The sequence below is a fragment of the Lepus europaeus genome, chromosome 6, assembly GCF_033115175.1.
Source record: "Lepus europaeus isolate LE1 chromosome 6, mLepTim1.pri, whole genome shotgun sequence".
NCBI classification, from domain to species: domain Eukaryota; kingdom Metazoa; phylum Chordata; class Mammalia; order Lagomorpha; family Leporidae; genus Lepus; species Lepus europaeus.
The window spans coordinates 118995319-119012550 of record NC_084832.1 but is presented as its reverse complement, the minus strand read 5'-3'; the positions used below and the strand labels follow the sequence as shown (position 1 = coordinate 119012550).

General features: G+C 42.5%; 1 protein-coding gene across 5 annotated transcripts in view; it reads right to left on the bottom strand.

Annotated features, from left to right (window-relative positions):
* Nucleotides 1–1498: 1498 nt before the first annotated feature.
* The window catches only part of FGFR1OP2 (FGFR1 oncogene partner 2), a 47369-nt gene continuing 31635 nt past the window's right edge, over nt 1499–17232 (bottom strand). For all 5 annotated transcript variants that reach the window (XM_062194972.1, XM_062194970.1, XM_062194971.1 and 2 more), the window contains 2 exons: nt 15516–15629; nt 1499–3397 (listed from right to left, as the gene is read on the bottom strand). In XM_062194972.1, coding sequence (XP_062050956.1) covers nt 3260–3397; nt 15516–15629 — 252 coding nt within the window. In that variant the 3' untranslated portion in view covers nt 1499–3259. The remainder of the gene's footprint in view (nt 3398–15515; nt 15630–17232) is intronic.

Here is a 17232-nt window from a genome sequence, read left to right as displayed (position 1 = left end):
TGGTGTCAAATAAAACTCTACTCAAGGTAATTCCTACCATAGCTGGTTTTCTGTAGAAGCTGTGGTAGAAAACTCTGGGGCTGGGGGCCGGTGCCGTGGCTCACTTGGTTAATCCTCAGCCTGCGGCGCCGGCATCCCATATGGGCACCGGGTTCTAGTCCTGGTTGCTCCTCTTCCAGTCCAGCTCTTTGCTGTGGCCCGGAAGGACAGTGGAGGATGGCCCAAGTGCTTGGGCCCTGCACCCGTATGGGAGACCAGGAGGAAGCACCTGGCTCCTGGTTTCGGATCAGTGTTGCTGGCTGGAATGGGGACAGGGTATGGAGAGGGCCCGGGAGTAAGACTGAGAATTTCGTGTTGGACATGCTAACTGAAACATCTGACAGTCACAGGTGGCTGAGTTAATGACAGGTTTATGCCAACCCTGTACATTTGGGAATCTTCCAGCTCCAACGTGATATTTAAATTGATGAGACGAGGAGAGACCACCAAGGGTCTGAGCAGAGGACAGGCAGGATGACCTAGCCTGGCAGTCCTCTAGCGTGGAAGGCAGAGAGCACGACGGAACAAAGAGGAACAGGCAGTGCGGCAGAAGGAAGCTGTCCCCTCAGGTTCCAGTTAAAGTGATCTTCGTGAGTATTTTCCTTACAACTGTTTCCTGTTTCACGCCAGTAATCAAAAAGAGGTAGTGGCAGCCACCCCAAATTAAGTTAGGGATCTGTGATCTTCCATTTTTCATTGAAACAGCTTAAAAATAAAAAGTACTGGAAGTTACCCAGATGCTAAAGTCTGTCAGAATATATTTGAGCAGTTTTCCTGATAACTGTACTCATTCTAGGAGATAAACACAGCTGACTGATGACCAGTAACAGATGGTCGGCTCCTAGGCTGGGGGTAGCTTTTCACAGTTCCAGAGGCCAGAATTCTGCAGTCCAGTCAGGTGGTCAGGGAGAGTGCCTTCCACACCTCTCTCCTGGTTTCTGCTGGGGGCTGACAACCCTCAGGGTTCCTAGCTTCCAACAGTCTGCCCTCCCATGGCTTCCTCTCTAAATCTCTGGGCTTCTAGTCTGCTGCTGTTTTTATTGTTAACATAAAGAGAACAGGTTTCATTTATTTCATGGACACAATTCTAATACAGTGATACTTCCCTCCCTCCCTCCCTCCTCCCTTTTAATTTTTCCAATAATATCCTCTGCTTCTTTTCTAAGGACACCAGTCATCCAAGGTGATCCTGTTTGGGACCCTTAATTATATCTGCAAAGGCCATATTCCAGATAGGGTCACACATTTCCAGGAAATCACGTTACATCTTGGACTTCCCTTCTGGGAGCTGTGGGGCAGAGACCTGGTGTTGGCCTGCTACAGAGGATAAAAAGGTTTGCAGGATCAGAAAGTGGCTAAGAAACTCTATTCCTAAGAAATAGTTTCTGAGTTCCTAGTTTCATGCTAAGAGGCTTTAAGTACATAAGAACATTGTTTTCAAATTAAATTGGAGACCATATCAATTTTAATTATTCATCTTTATTGATAAAATAGGCTCCTATGCAGTATGTACTCTCAAGACATACATTTAAGGTTCAGTTTAAAAAAAAAAAAGTACGGGTGGAAAACTGTCAAAAAAACAAAGTAAAAGTAAATGTCTTACAACAAGACCATAAAGGTATCCAAGCAAGAAGACCAAGAATAAATTAACTTGTTTATAAAAATAAGTATCAAGTAACATTTGTTAACAGAGCTGCCTCAATGTACTGCCTCAGACTTAACCTAAATTGTGTAGCTTATTTTCTCTAACCCTTACTTGGGATAAAAACTGTTTCAGTGAATGAGCCGTCAAATTAAGGGATATTTGCCCAAAACCAATACAAAAGTTTAAAAGTAAGAAGTGCATTTATTTATAAAATATCAAGTAAGGCCTCTGAATAACAGAAATCCAATTAATGTCTGGGCCACTAGCCCTTTTCTATTCAATCAGCCCCATCCCCCCAACCTTAAGATAGAAAAATTCTGAAGCAAAAAGTGGTTTTGCATTGTACCAGTATATGAAATTATATATAAGTTACCATGGGAAGTAATATTTGTTTAACAAATTATATACTCCAAAGTAGAATCTCTACTTGTGCTAATTTTAATATGTATTTATATAAATGAATATATTTAATTATATCTGACACTCATCCTTTTATTCTATAATTACCACACAGTATGAAAAATTTAGGTTTCAGCTAATGGTAAAGCTCATTTCTATATCTGGTGGTTTTTAAAAAATTTACATACTGTGTATCTTATTTTTTAAAAAACAGAAAATGTATTTCTGAATCCACAGATTTTCTTCCAACTGAAATGTTATAAGAAAAGTCTTACAGGTTCCAAGACCAGATCAAGCTTAAAAACTGATTCAGAAATTTTGAAATTTTGATTTGATAAAAGGGTGCTATGAGCCAGAGGAATTCCCTACTTTGAAATTACTTGGCTTATCTTGCTCTATTACACATTTCAACTCTGTTAGATAAATGAACTAGGTAGTATCCTTGAAGATCAACCAGAGAAAAATCTCATCTTTGTTTCTGACTTATAACCAAAACTTATTCTTTCCAAGAAGTAGTTTAACCTACTAAATGTTTATAAGATTTTTCTTTCTTAGAAAGTAGTATTCCTTCCTCTTTCATTCCTGAAATGACATTTCATACACTTATGCAAGTTATAGACAATTGTTAGGTAAGTATCAGGACAAAATTAAGTCACCTCTCTTAAGGTACATGTAAAACATTCCCACATCCTTTAAAACCAAATTTTCTTAGACAAAAACGGAAATTAACAGGAAATTAGATAATCATTAAAGCTGAAGACCCATGGTCTGTAAGCTGTTTAACTTCTGACACCAAACAGAAAGGGTAAAATTTACTAAGAGGATCTTCCACTTGTAGAAGTATGGCAAAAATAAATATTTTAAATTGAGATAATTCTGTGGATTCCCATTTACTGGGAATATTCAAGTTTATCTAAGCTCTTGATATGCTTAGCAGTCGTGGAAACCTTTCATCCCAGCTAACAGGGTTCAGTTTCTACTTCTCCATTCTGTTTGGAATAAAGTCATAACCGTTAACTACACATTTTTTGTTGCTGTCTCTTAGCCAGTGTACTGTACATGTTAGAAACAAACAAAGGGTTAAGACTGAGTGGTCTATTCCGTCATTCATTCACTGATGCATAGGTCGGTCCTAGTGACCTCGGGGAGCCAGGTGAGTGCAGACGTGGGGGCTCTTCAGCTCTTTCTCAGACTCAGGTCACTGTTGGTCACCAATGCTGACAGTGACGTGCTTTCAGATGCGTCATCTTTCCTAAGGTTCAGAAACGATTCTCGAGTTATTTGAAGGATCTCTCTCAGGCCTTTGTTTTCTTGCTAAAGGGAGGCAAGCACAAAGCAGCAGTCACCATCTGCAGGGCAGTTACCAGAGGACAAACGTAACAGGAAGCAAGTTCTGTCACTGGCGTTAGGGAGCTACGGGATACATGCACTGACAACTGGAGTCGAAAGAACTTCATAAACAGCTAAGAAACGTGTGCAATATCTTCCACCATTGTAGATGTAACTCAGAAATTGCCTTACTTTGTAGTCACAGCAGAGATGAAGGTAACATCTGGATTCATACTTACGTAACTCAGAGCCAGTGAACAGGTTCCGGGACTAGAGTGGCAGCACAGAATGCAGCACAAGACCTGGGGTTTGCTCTCCTCGACGGAATGTGAGAGCAGTGCTGGCCGAGTACAGGATACTTTTCAAAACGAAAATAACTGACCAAATCTGTTCTTGGTCAACAACGCTGCTTTTTTTTCGCTTTTTTGTAATTTATTATCTACCATTTTATTTTCAGTCCCACTTTCTAAGTTTCAATGGTACAAAGTGGAGATTAGCAAACCAGGGCCTGCCCTTTTTTTTTTTTTTTAATTTTGGACAGGCAGAGTTAGACAGTGAGAGAGACAGACAGAGAGAAAGGTCTTCCTTCCGTCGGTTCACCCCCCAGATGGCCGCTACAGCTAGTGCGCTGCGCCGATCCGGAGCCAGGTGCTTCCTCCCTGTCTCCATGCAGGTGCAGGGCCCAAGCAGTTGGGCCATCCTCCACTGCCTTCCCGGGCCAAAGCAGAGAGCTGGACTGGAAGAGGAGCAAACTGGGACAGAATCCAGCACCCCAACCGGAATTAGAACCCGGGGTACCAGCACCGCAGGCGGAGGATTAGCCTAGTGAGCCATGGCGCCGGCCAAGGGCCTGCCCTTAAGACTTTTTGTAGATAAATTTTTGGTGGGGGCTAGGCCTGGTTTTGAATTACAACAGCAAAAGTGAGTAGGTGAGAACTCAATTGTAAAGTGGAACGCACTAACACCATAAACTCAGAGTGAAAAACGGCGTGTGGTTCTCTGTCAGCAATGTCCCCACTGCAGTTTGCAAATGAAGAAACTTCTGACATATGAAGCCCTGTTCCATTGATTTGAGCTGTTCAACAATGACTTACGCTTTTGATATCACACAAATAAAGGACAGATCAGATTACAAAGGCTTTTACTGTCCCTAAAAAATAAGCAGTGCCTCAAAAATATTACTTGTGGCTTGAAAGAATATTTCCCTTCCTCACCTCTAATAGCACAAATAAAGCAATATAGGATCAATTACTGGTATAAGTTACAAAAGATGATAAATTCTTGCATTACCATACAGTCTTGTACCATAGAACTGCTAAAACCAAGAGAAGACACCATTGCAGCCAGCTGTGAGCCACCGTCTTACCAGTCAAGGTAGGAAGAAACTGCCTGACTTTCCACCACTTGATGTATCAGCTGAGAGGGAAGCCCACAGTCACCCACTGACTGTTACTCCCCCTGGGAAGCTGACGAGGGTCTGAGCAGCTGCTAGGCTTGGAGAAGGGAAGCCACAATGCTGCCCTCTGTGCCTCTCCTATCAATCAATCAGTTGGAGTTGGGGCAACATGTGGGGCAAAGCACAGACTTCCTGCATCCTGCATCAGTGCGAGTTTTGGGGCAATAGCCCTGGAGCTATGCTCTCTCTACATGAGCCGGGATGCTCCTCTTAGCTTCTGGAGGCTGGCACAAGCAGCAGCCTGTAAAAAAAAATCTGCTGCTGCTCCGGGAGACCTGGGTAATGACCCCACTGTACCCTGCAACACCAGGGCTGTAACAATTAGTTCTGAATTTCTGAATCCCACTGGAACCTACCCTTTGGACCTAGGGAAGAACCCACCTGCCTTCTACCTCCCTGAGCTCAAACCTGCCAGAGCAGAATCCCCTGCACACCTTGTAGTCACACTGTAGGATTGGATGGAGTTCAGTTCATGCGCCCTAGTCCCAGGACTGTCAAGTGTTATAAGCCACAGTACCAGTTGGACTCTCCCATAAGGCCCCTGCACAACACACAGTCATAGAGCCACACAATTTGTGCCACAAGCCCTAGTGTCAGGCTTGTCACTGTGACAAGGGGAAAGCCACCTTTGTCTCCCTCAACACCAAGAATAAGGCCCTATCATAACTCCCAGGGAGACTGACATAAAACTCTGTGGACAGAAGATACACATGCTGGGAAATCCACGTTCATCTCAAAGCCACACTTGTATCCGTGTGAATGCAGCAGACCAGACCACGGTGTGAGTTACACAAATGACATCAATTAAGACTAAAGAAATCACTCAGACTATACTCCTGGGCTCACCTCAATCACAGCAATGAGCCTTCCAATAAGGCCTACTCCATAAAGAAGGAGTGATGGCACAGATGTCAATGTAGGGAAACAGGAAGCAAGGTAGCATGACACCTCCAAAAGAGCTCCCGAATTAGATGCTGAACTGCAGGGAATCTATGCCAGACACAGAAGTCAAAGTAATGACTGTAGGGGCTGGCGCTGTGGCTCAGTGGCTTAATGCCCTGGTCTGAAGCGCCAGCATCACATATGGGCGCCAGTTCTAGTCCCAGCTGCTCCTCATCTGATCCAGCTTTCTGCTATGGCCTGGGAAAGCAGAAGAAGACGGCCCAGGTCCTTGGGCCACTGGACTGGTGTGTGAGACCCGGAAGAAGATCCTGGCTCCTAGCTTCAGATCAGTGCAGCTGCCATTTGGGGAGTGAACCAGCGGATGGAAGACCTCTGTTTCTGCCTCTTCTCCTTTCTCCGTGTAACTGATTTTCTAGTAAATAATCTTTTAAAAAAAATAAAAATAAAAAATATATGTGCACCCAACACAGAACCACCCAGATATGCACAGGCAATACTTTTGGACCTAAATGGAGAAAAAGACTCATCCATTGGGCAACTTCAACACACCATTCTCCTTAATGCACAAATCATCCAGACAGAAAAATCAATATACAGTGGAGTTGAAATGTACCACCGAGCAAATGGACCTAACAAACATTTACAGGACATTCTAGGGCTGGCGCCACGGCTCACTTGGCTAATACTCTGCCTGCAGTGCTGGCACCCCGGGTTCTGTCCCAGTTGCTCCTCTTTCAATTCAGCTCTCTGCTGTGGCCCGGGAGTGCAGTGCAGGATGGCCCAAGTGCTTGGCCCCTGCACCCGCATGGGAGACCGGAGGAAGCACCTGGCTCCTGGCTTTGGACTGCAGTGCACCGGCCGTAGCGGCCCCTTGTGGGGTGAACCAATGGAAAAAGGAAGACCTTTCTCACTGTCTAACTCTGCCTGTCAAAAAAAAAAACTATTCTACCCAGTAACTACAGAGCATGCATTCTTCTCATCAGCACACGGAACGTTTTCTAGGATGAACCACATATTAGGCCATAAATCAAGTCTCAGTAAATTTACAAAGACTGAAAACATATCATGTATCTTCTCATCATCTTATCCTTCTCATAAAGGAATAAAATTATAAATCAACAAGAATACTCATAAATACTTGTAAATTAAACATGCTACTGAATGATCAATGGGTGAATGAAGAAATAAAAAGGAAATAAAAAAACATTAATAAATGAAAACACAACATATCAAAACCTGTGGGATACAGCAAAAGCGGTATTAAGAGGGATGTTTAGGCCGGCGCCGTGGCTCAACAGGCTAATCCTCCGCCTTACGGTGCCAGCACACCGGGTTCTAGTCCTGGTTGGGGCGCCGGATTCTATCCCAGTTGCCCCTCTTCCAGCCCAGCTCTCTGCTATGGCCCGGGAAGGCAGCGGAGGATGGCCCAAGTCCTTGGGCCCTGCACCCGCATGGGAGACCAGGAGAAGCACCTGGCTCCTGGCTTCAGATCAGCGCGATGCGCTGGCCGGCAGCGGCCATTGGAGGGTGAACCAACGGCAAAAGGGAAGACCTTTCTCTCTTTCTCTCTCACTATCCACTCTGCCTGTCAAAAAAAAAAAAAAAAAAAAAAAAAAGATGTTTATGGCATTAAGTGCTCACATTAAAAATAAGAAATGTCTCAAATATCTAATGATGCATTTATAAGACTTAGAAAAACAAGAACAAATCAAACCTCAAATCAGCAGGAGGCGAAAGTAAATGAAATTGAAACTAAAATAAGTATAAAAGATCAACAAAACCAAATGTTGGTTTTTTGAGAAGTTAAACAAATCAGATAAAGCTCTACCCAGACTAGCCAAGAAAAATAGACATTACAGCTAAAACTACTGAAATACAAAGGATCATAAGAAATGATTATGAAAAACTATATGCCATGGGCCAGCACTATCGTATACCAGGTAAAGCTGGTTCGAGTCCCAGCTGCTTCTCTTCTGATTCCGCTCTCTGCTATGGCCTGGAAAAGCAGTACAAGGTGATCCAAGTCCTTGGGCTCCTGCATCTTTGTGGGAGACCCCAAGGAAGCTCCTGGCTCAGAAATGGCGTGGCTCTGGCTGTTGCGGGCAATTGGGGAGTGAACCAGCAGATGGAAGACCCCCCCCCCACCTCTAGTTCTCTCTCTGTTTAACTCTGCTTTTCAAATAAATAACATCTTTATTTTTCTTCAAGGAAAAACTATATCCCAATAAACTGGAAAACCTCAAAGAAATTGTTAGACTCCTGAATATATATAACCGACAAAGATTAAATCAAAAAAACACAAACAATCTAAACAGATCCGTAACAAGCCATGAGATTGAAGCAGTAATGGAAAACTTCAGGACCTGATGGCTTTACTAATGAATTCAACTAAACATTTAAAGAGGAACTGATAACTCCAATATTTTTCAAACTATTCTAAATATTGAACAGGATGGAACTCTGCCAAACGTTTTTTTTATGAGGCCAACATTACTTTGATAGCAAAACCAGACATAAAAACTACAGGCCTGTTTCCTTAATGAACATAAAAGCAAAGATTCTCAACAAATATTAGCAAACTGAATGCAAAACCAAATCAAGATCATATATCACAATCAAGTGGGAGTTATCCCAGAAATGCAAGAGTGGTTAAACACTGGCAAATCAATAAACACCATAAGTCACATCAAAAGAATGAAGAACAAAACTGTATGGTCATCTCAATAGATGCAGAGAAAGCATTTGATAAGATTCAACACACCTTCATGTTAAAAACTCTCCACAAACTCAGTATAGAAAAACTATTCATCAAAATTATAAAGGTTATATATGACAAACCATCAGCTAGTATCATACTGAACACTTCCAGTTATCTGGAACAAGACAAGGATGTCCACTTTCACCACTTTCACTCAATATATTACTGAAAGTTTTAGCAAGAGCAGTTGGGAGAGAGAAGGAAATAAAAGGCATCCAAAGTAGAAAAGATAAAGTCAAATCATCCATGTTTGTAGATGACATGATGTTATATGGAAAAACCTAAACACTCCACAAAAAAGCTGTTAGAACTCACAAACCGGCTGGCGCTGTGGCTCAGTAGGCTAATCCTCTGCCTTGCGGCACTGGCACACCGGGTTCTAGTCCCGGTCGGGGCACCGGATTCTGTCCCGGTTGCCCCTCTTCCAGGCCAGCTCTCTGCTATGGCCCAGGAAGGCAGTGGAGGATGGCCCAAGTTTTTGGGCCCTGCACCCCATGGGAGACCAGGATAAGCACCTGGCTCCTGCCATCGGAACAGCGTGGTGTGCTGGCCGCAGTGCGCCTACCGCGGCGGCCATTGGAGGGTGAACCAACGGCAAAAAGGAAGACCTTTCTCTCTGTCTCCCTCTACTGTCCACTCTGCCTGTCCAAAAAAAAAAAAAAAAAAAAGAACTCACAAACCAATTCAGTAAAGTTGCAGGTTACAGAACATTAAAAATAAGCCTTTTTATACATTAATGATTTCACCTAAAGAGAAATCAAGAAATCCCACACACAATGGGCATAAGAAAAATCAAATATTTAGGAATAAATTCAACCAAAGAAGTGAAAGGTCTGTACAATTAGAATTATCAAACATTAATGAAAGTAATCATTAAGGACACACAAAAGAAATGGGAAGATATTCCTTGCTCATGGATTGGAAGAATCAGTGTCATTAAAATGTGCAAACTACACATTCATGAAAATCCTTATTAAGATATCAGTGACATTCTTTACAGAAAAAAGAATCCTAAAATCCATATGGAATCACAAAAATTCAGAATAGCCAAGGGGATCTTCAACAACAACAAAAAACCGAGTTAGAGGCATCACAATACCTGACTTCAAAATTGACACAGAGATAAAGAACAGACAGCCCAGAAATGAACCTACATATATAAAGCCAACTGATTTTTGACAAAAGAGCTCAGATCATACAGCAGAGTCTCTTCAACAAATGGTGCTGGGAAAATTGGATGCATATATGTAAAAAGAAATCAGAATTATATCTCCCATCATACACAAAAATCAACTCAAGATGGATCCAAGACCTAAATTTAAGACCTGAGACTATGATGCTGCTAGAAAAAATGTAGGGGAGACACTTCAAGACCTCGGTGTAGGTAATGACTTCTTGTACAAGACCCCTAAAGCAAAGGCAACCAAAGCAAAACTAAATAAATGGGACTGTATCACACTCAGAAGTTTCTGCACAACAAAGGAAACAATCAATAGTGTGAAGAGACATCTAACAGAATGTAAAGGCATTTGTGAGCTACCTATTCAACAAAGGATTAACATCTTGAATATATCAGCAACTTAGTAACAACAAAACAACCAATCCAGATGAAAATGGGCAAAGGACCTCACCAGATAGTTCTCAAAAGAACAAAGCCAACCAACATATGAAAAAATGCTCAATATCACTAGCCTTAAGGAAAATGAATATCAAAACCACAATGAGATATTACCTCACCCCTGACAGAACAGCTAAAATCCAAAAGACACAGAATAACAAACACGGTGAGGATGTGGAGAAAGGCAAACGTTTACACACTGTTGGTGGGAATGTAAACTGCAGCCACTGTAGAAAACAGTGTGGAGATTTCTTGAAAAACAAAAACAATAACAAATAGGGGCTGGCTTAGTGGGTAAAGCTGACGCCTGTGATGCTGGCATCCTATGTGGGTGCTGGTTTGAGTACCAGCTACCCTGCTTCTGATACAGCTCCTGCTAATGCACCTGGGAAATCAAGTAAGGATGGCTCAAGTGCTTGGGCCCCTGTACCATCTGGGAGACCTGGAAGAAGCTCCAGATTCCTTCTTTGGCCAGACCCAGCTCCAGCCACTGTGGCCATCTGGGGAGTAAACCAGTGGATGGAAAATTTCTCTCTCCCTAACTCCGCATTTCAAATAAATAAATAGTAAGGGAAAAAAAAAAAACTACAAACAGTCTTCCCATATGATCCAGCAATCCCTTTAGTTGGTATATACCCAAAGATATACCAAAAGACATGGGTTCCTGGGCTCCCTGGATCCTCTAATGGTGCTGGGAAGAATTCAGGTAGGGCATTTGGGGATCCAGACCTCCCTGCATTGGTCTGAGTCTTAGAGAGTTTATCTTCCTTGCTGGTCCACATTTCAGGGCCCCATCAGGCTCTTAGGGGTAGAGTTCAAGTATGGGGATGTGTGCACATGGCAGCACTCACAAGGGAAAGGACGCCTCCATGGTGGGGGGGGGGGGGAGGTGTGTGCTATGGGTAACTGAGGTTCTAACAGGACTTCCAAGATACCAGAGTGGCTGCTGAGTCCTGGCTACTCGATTTCCAATACAGCTTCGCGTTAATGCTCCTGGTAAGACAGCAGCAGATGGCTCAAGTACATGAGTCCCTGCCACCCATGTGGGAGATGTGGATGGAGTTATGGGCTCCTAGCTTTGACCAGGTCCAGTTCTGGTTGTTATAGGCATTTGGGGAGTGAATCAGCGGATGAAGCATCTCTGTTTTTCAGACATTCCAATAAATAACTATACCTTTATTAAAAAAAAAAAACAACTTGTGAATTATAGTCTTTTAATCCTATCATTATATTTATATTCCTACCGTTAGATTTTAATTTATCGGTTTTTATTTTATTTATTTTTTGACAGGCAGAGTGGACAGTGAGAGAGACAGAGAGAAAGGTCTTCCTTTTTTCCATTGGTTCACCCTCCAATGGCCGCTGCGGCCGGCGCACTGCACTGATTAAAGGCAGGAGCCAGGTGCTTCTCCTGGTCTCCCATGGGGTGCAGGGCCCAAGCACTTGGGTCATCCTCCACTGCACTCCCGGGCCACAGCAGAGAGCTGGCCTGGAAGAGGGGCAACTGGGACAGAATCCAGCATCCCGACCGGACTAGAACCCAGTGCGCTGGTGCCGCAGGCAGAGGATTAGCCTATTGAGCCGCGGTGCCGACCATCTGTTTTTATTTTTAAAAATGTATTTATTTCAAAGACTGAGAGACAGAGCGAGCAAGCACTCCCATCTCTGACTCACTTGAGCCAGAAATGTAATTGAGGTCTTCCATCTGAGAGGCAGGAACCCTAATCCTTAAGCCATCACTGCTGCCTCTCACATCTCAGTGGCAGGAAGCTGGAGTCGGGACCCCACCAAGGCACTCAAGTGTGGGATGGGACAGTCTGCACCGGCATTTTAACTTCCAGATCAAATGCCCAATCCCTTTTCTTTCTCTCTTTCTTTCTTTCTTTTTTTTTTGAGGGGGGAGGGATGTATTTATTTCAAAGGCAGGGTTAGAAAGAGAGAGAGAGAATCTTCCATCCACTGGTTCACTCCCCAAATGGTCGCAACAACCAGGGTGGGCCAGGCTGAAGGCAGGAATTTCTTGCAGGTCTCCCATATGGGGGCAGGGGCCCAATTACTCCGGCCATCTTCCTCTGCATTTGCAGGCACGTTAGCAGGGAGCTGAACAGAAGTGGAGCTGCCAGGACTTAGAACAGCACCCAGTGCAGATGGTGGCTTATTAACCCTTACACCTCAATGCTGGCCCCATCCTCTCATTGTGCCTTTTCCAGTAGTACCTTATAATTCTCATGGATATAGTATCTTCTATTATTATTTTATTTACTACTGTTATTCTGAAGGTATCAGTAAAACTTTGTAAACTTTAAAGGGGGGGCATTTGGAATGCTAAATTAAATAGGAAAAATGTCAAATCAGAAGTGTTTTTGTAAATTAATTTTTGAGTTATATTTATATAAATTTATTAAAATGTTTCAAAATTATAAGGGGTTCCTAAAATCTGATATGTTTTGGTACAAATTAATAGTTAAAATTCTGATTATATTTAATGCTGCAGAACTAACAAAATTTTCTTGCTAATTGCTGACTGTAATGAACTGTTTATCTTTAATCATGCCCATTTTTAGTCCTGTTGTCAACAGTTACAATTCTTTACGCTGATGCTTCTTCTAAAAGGTCTCTACAAGCAACTATAATCCCAGAATATTTTAACTGACTACAGGTTTCTGGTAACTGCAACCATAACAGTAGATTGCTAACCAAACATGAAGGAGAACAAAATTAGTTCTTGTAGCCCTAGACCCTCAAGCCATACAGGGAGAATTCCTACTTGTTATCAAGAGCTAATTAAAAATGTTAATAAAATGGCTCCTTAATAAAACAATCTTTTTACAGTGACCTCCCATTTCACAGAATCCAGTTTGGTGAGTTTTTCTACTGGAAACATCATCTTCAAGATTCCCTCCAAGCTTGTTGACAGGTCCTGGATCTGGTATTGCTAACTAAGCACAGCACAGGTAAATTACAAGGTGTGGACTCTTGCATTCACATTTGAGAGAAGCAACCCATGCCCACACACTTGCTGTTCACTAAAATCAGAAACAAACACCACCTGGTTGTCATCTCATCCCATCTTGGCTATTAAGGTTAACCAGATACCCTCTCAAGGACAAGATATAGATAAAATCTACAAAGAATACCTGCTCCCCAAGGCACCAACCAGTCCAGTTACAAGCCCCTCACCTTAACAGACAACAGACACACTATTCTGATGGCTTGGCTCAGTCCTTCCAGATGATATATAACCTTTTCTGTTAGTTGTCTAGATTATCTTATTATGTACCTTTATACTTATTTTATTGTAGCCATAACATTATGACAGCCAAGATACCTTTTTATTTTAGATTGCCTATTTTTAATTACTTTGATACTTGTGACCATTTTTAAGTCCCCAATATTGGCCTTCTCTCCTGAAATTCATCATCCTGTTCCTCATCCAACAGGTATTCTTTTACCCTACAGAAGATCCCCAAGGCTATGACAGCTTCAGTGGCAACCCAAAGGATCGTTCTGGGATTTCTGGTTTCTCTCTTGGCTTAACTCCCTCAAAGACTGACATACCTTCTTTAAGTTTAATGATTTTAAACTTCTCAAGGAGGCCGGCGCCGTGGCTCAATACGCTAATCCTCCACCTTGCAGCGCCAGCACACCGGGTTCTAGTCCCGGTTGGGGCACCGGATTCTGTCCCAGTTGCCCCTCTTCCAGGCCAGCTCTCTGCTATGGCCCGGGAGTGCAGTGGAGGATGGCCCAAGTCTTTGGGCCCTGCACCCGCAAGGGAGACCAGGAGAAGCACCTGGCTCCTGGCTTCAGATCAGCGCGATGTGCTGGCCACAGCAGCCATTGGAGGGTGAACCAACGGCAAAGGAAGATCTTTCTCTCTGTCTCTCTCTCTCTCACTGTCTAACTGCCTGTCAAAAAAACAAACAAAAAAAAACCTTCTCAATGACAATTCTACCCTCCCAAGCTTGGAACAAGAATTCTATGCCTGGGGGCCAGCACTATGGCGTAGCGGGTAAAGCCGCCACTGCAGTGCCAGCATCCCATATGGGCGCCGGTTCAAGTCTCAGCTGCTCCACTTCTGATCCAGCTCTCTGCTATGGCCTGGGAGAATAGCACAAGACGGCCCAGGTCCTGCATGGGAGACCGGGAAAAAGCTCCTGGCTTTGGATAAGTGCAGCTCCAGACGTTGTGGCCAATTGAGGAGTGAACCAGCAGATGGAACACATCTCTCTCTCTCTCTCTCTCTCTGCCTCTCCTTCTCTGTGTAACTCTTTCAAATAAATAAATAAATCTTAAAAAAAAAAAAAGAATTCTATGCTTGGTTAAACTGGGAAAACTTACTAAGCCCCATTACACACTGCTTCACTACAAACAAGACCCTGACCCATGGAGAATGCCCAGGACAGACCTGTGGTTTGACTCCATTCTCAAGACCCTTTTCTCATGATGCCATCTTAAATGTGCCATATGATACACTCGTTTATTGGGGTATTTGATGACTCCTTCTTCTATCTGTAACTCCAATGATTTCCAATACTGGGCTAGTTCCTTAAAACTTTTTTCTAGAACACAAAGTCCCCGTTAAATGGTGACTCAATCTGCAGAGCACCAGCTTTCGAGCAAGCAGCCACACCATTCTGGCAGCCATATGGGGAGTGGCCAGCACCACTTGCTCTTTAATCCCAACTGGTCAGGAGTACTGTACTGTCACACGGACTCTAACCTACAAGGAGGACTGTAGAAGTTAGTAACAAAATACCCTGTAAAACTGTATGATGGATTCTTCTTGGAAAAAGATGACCAAAATTTAAATCTTGGGTCACAGTCCATTTGGTAGACAACCAAAGAAACCACAAAGAAACACCTCCCGGGAGTATGTACATAAGAGCCGACTTCCTGTCATCTGCAAGGAATTGCCCTGTCCCAGGTTTTGTAAGCTCTGACAGGTAAGAAAACACATCTTGCTTGAACAAATCCAAGACCAGCTCCGGTCACTTTACAGAGATTGCCCACTAATCACCACTCTAACCTAGGAATCAACTTCTGAGGTCACACAGGCCAAAATCTCCTATAAATACCCTCCGCTCCCCAAACGTGCACATGTGATGTATGGACTTTGTTGCTGTCAAATGGGCCTGTACAGCTGTACTTCATGACAAGGGATCGAGTTACTACAATTTCTGTGCATATGTAAACATCACTCTCTTGACTTACGTTCTAAGTTTGGTCCCTTTGTAAGGTGGACAGGAGCATACTTTGCTTTGCTCTTGAGTGTTATTTCCCCCAATCTATAGGTTGTTTTTCTCGAAAATAAAACTCTTCTTTTTACCTTTTAGTCCGAGTAAGATTATTTTGGGTCTACAAAACTTACTTCAAGTTGAAATATCCGTTCCTGTTCTTTGCACCCCTGTTGCTCGTCAATCTCAATGGCTTTCCTCATCACTGCGGCCATTTCAGTTATCTGGTCCACGTGTGCTTGTAACTCCTGGAAAAAAGGGAAGGGAGTGGGGAATCAGTGAAACACTTCACTATTCCTGGATTCTCTCCTTTTATAAAATCTCAACTATCACTTAATAGGAATGTAATATATCACAACAAAGTTGGTTGACCACAAATGTGCTTTTAGAAATCAGATTTCTGTTAGGACTATAATTAAGGATAAGCAGTAAAATATAACTAAACCCAGCTACAACAAAAGCACTTATATTTCTGATTGCTCTCACCCCAATGATCAGCAACTTTTTTTTATATCTACATTCATGCTATTGGTCAAAGTAATGGGAAAGATAAAAATTGTTGGCACACTCAATCTCTTCTCACTCAAGTCCCCATGATTTACCAATCTTTTCTATATTATCCATACCTGCAATTTCTTGATCTAGAAATTGTTTTAGGTAATTCACCTTGAGAACAGGAACTGTTTACTTCTTTATCTGCCTTTTATAGTGTTTGATATGAAATTAATGTTTAGCAAAATGAACATAATTCTGCTTTTAAGTGTTAAAATATTACATAGCCTTCTCTGGCAACAGCTGAAAATATTATTTACATGTATTCCCTATTTGTCCGGCGCACCAAGTAACACAAATTCTTCCAATCTCATTACTTAGTTGTTTTGCACATCTCTCGTGCGCCTGGCAAGGTGCTCGACACTGGGAATACAAAGCCTGCTATGACAGTCCCTGATCTGCAGGAGCATATGGTCTAGTATAAGAGACAACAAGGCTGAAAATCAATACAAACTAGAGAGGAATCGATTTCTCAATTCAAATCATTACTCACTGGCAACAGAGGATATTATATTAAGGCCAAAACTTATATATGAAAGTAACTCTCCAGATAAACATTAAGACTCTGAAATAGTTGTATGTTTGTCAGAAAGATTTTAGTAAACAAGATCCCCCCAAATCCACAAAAATGGTAAACTGGAAGAAATTATGGAGAAAAAAATTTAGGAATCTCTTTGGCAAACCACGTTATGTATCTTCTTAATGAACAAAAAAAAATGCAGGTTTTTATTTTAATGGAGAAATCTATACAATGTTAGTACTCAGAAGTCACAATAAAATGCTAATTTATGCTATCCAATACATGCCATTTAATTAAAATCAGGTAACTTTTAAAAAGTCACAATTTTGTCCCTTGGTTGCCTCAGTGACAATGCAAGTGCTCAGTTACCATATAAGGCTATGGCTTCCATGTCAGCAAGCACAGATACAGAAAATGATTCCTATCATTTCAGAAAGTTGTATTGGGCAGCCCTGGATTCAATGATGGTAGCGAGAATGACACTAAGACAAGTAGTTACCATATTCGCCAACAGTTATAAGGATTTAATCCTCCCACTGTAAGGGGAGCACTCTGCTTAAAAACAAGTAAGTACAGACCAGTGCAGCAGCAAACTGAATAAGGGTAAGGAGTACAAATTTTGAATTCCCATAGTGTTCTCAGTTTATGATTTGGTCAGTCCTACAGCACTGTCATAAATTAAAAAACTATATAAGGGGGCCAGCGCCGTGGCTCAATAGCTAATCCTCCGCCAACAGCACCGGCACCCGGATTCTAGTCCCAGTCGGGGCGCCGGATTC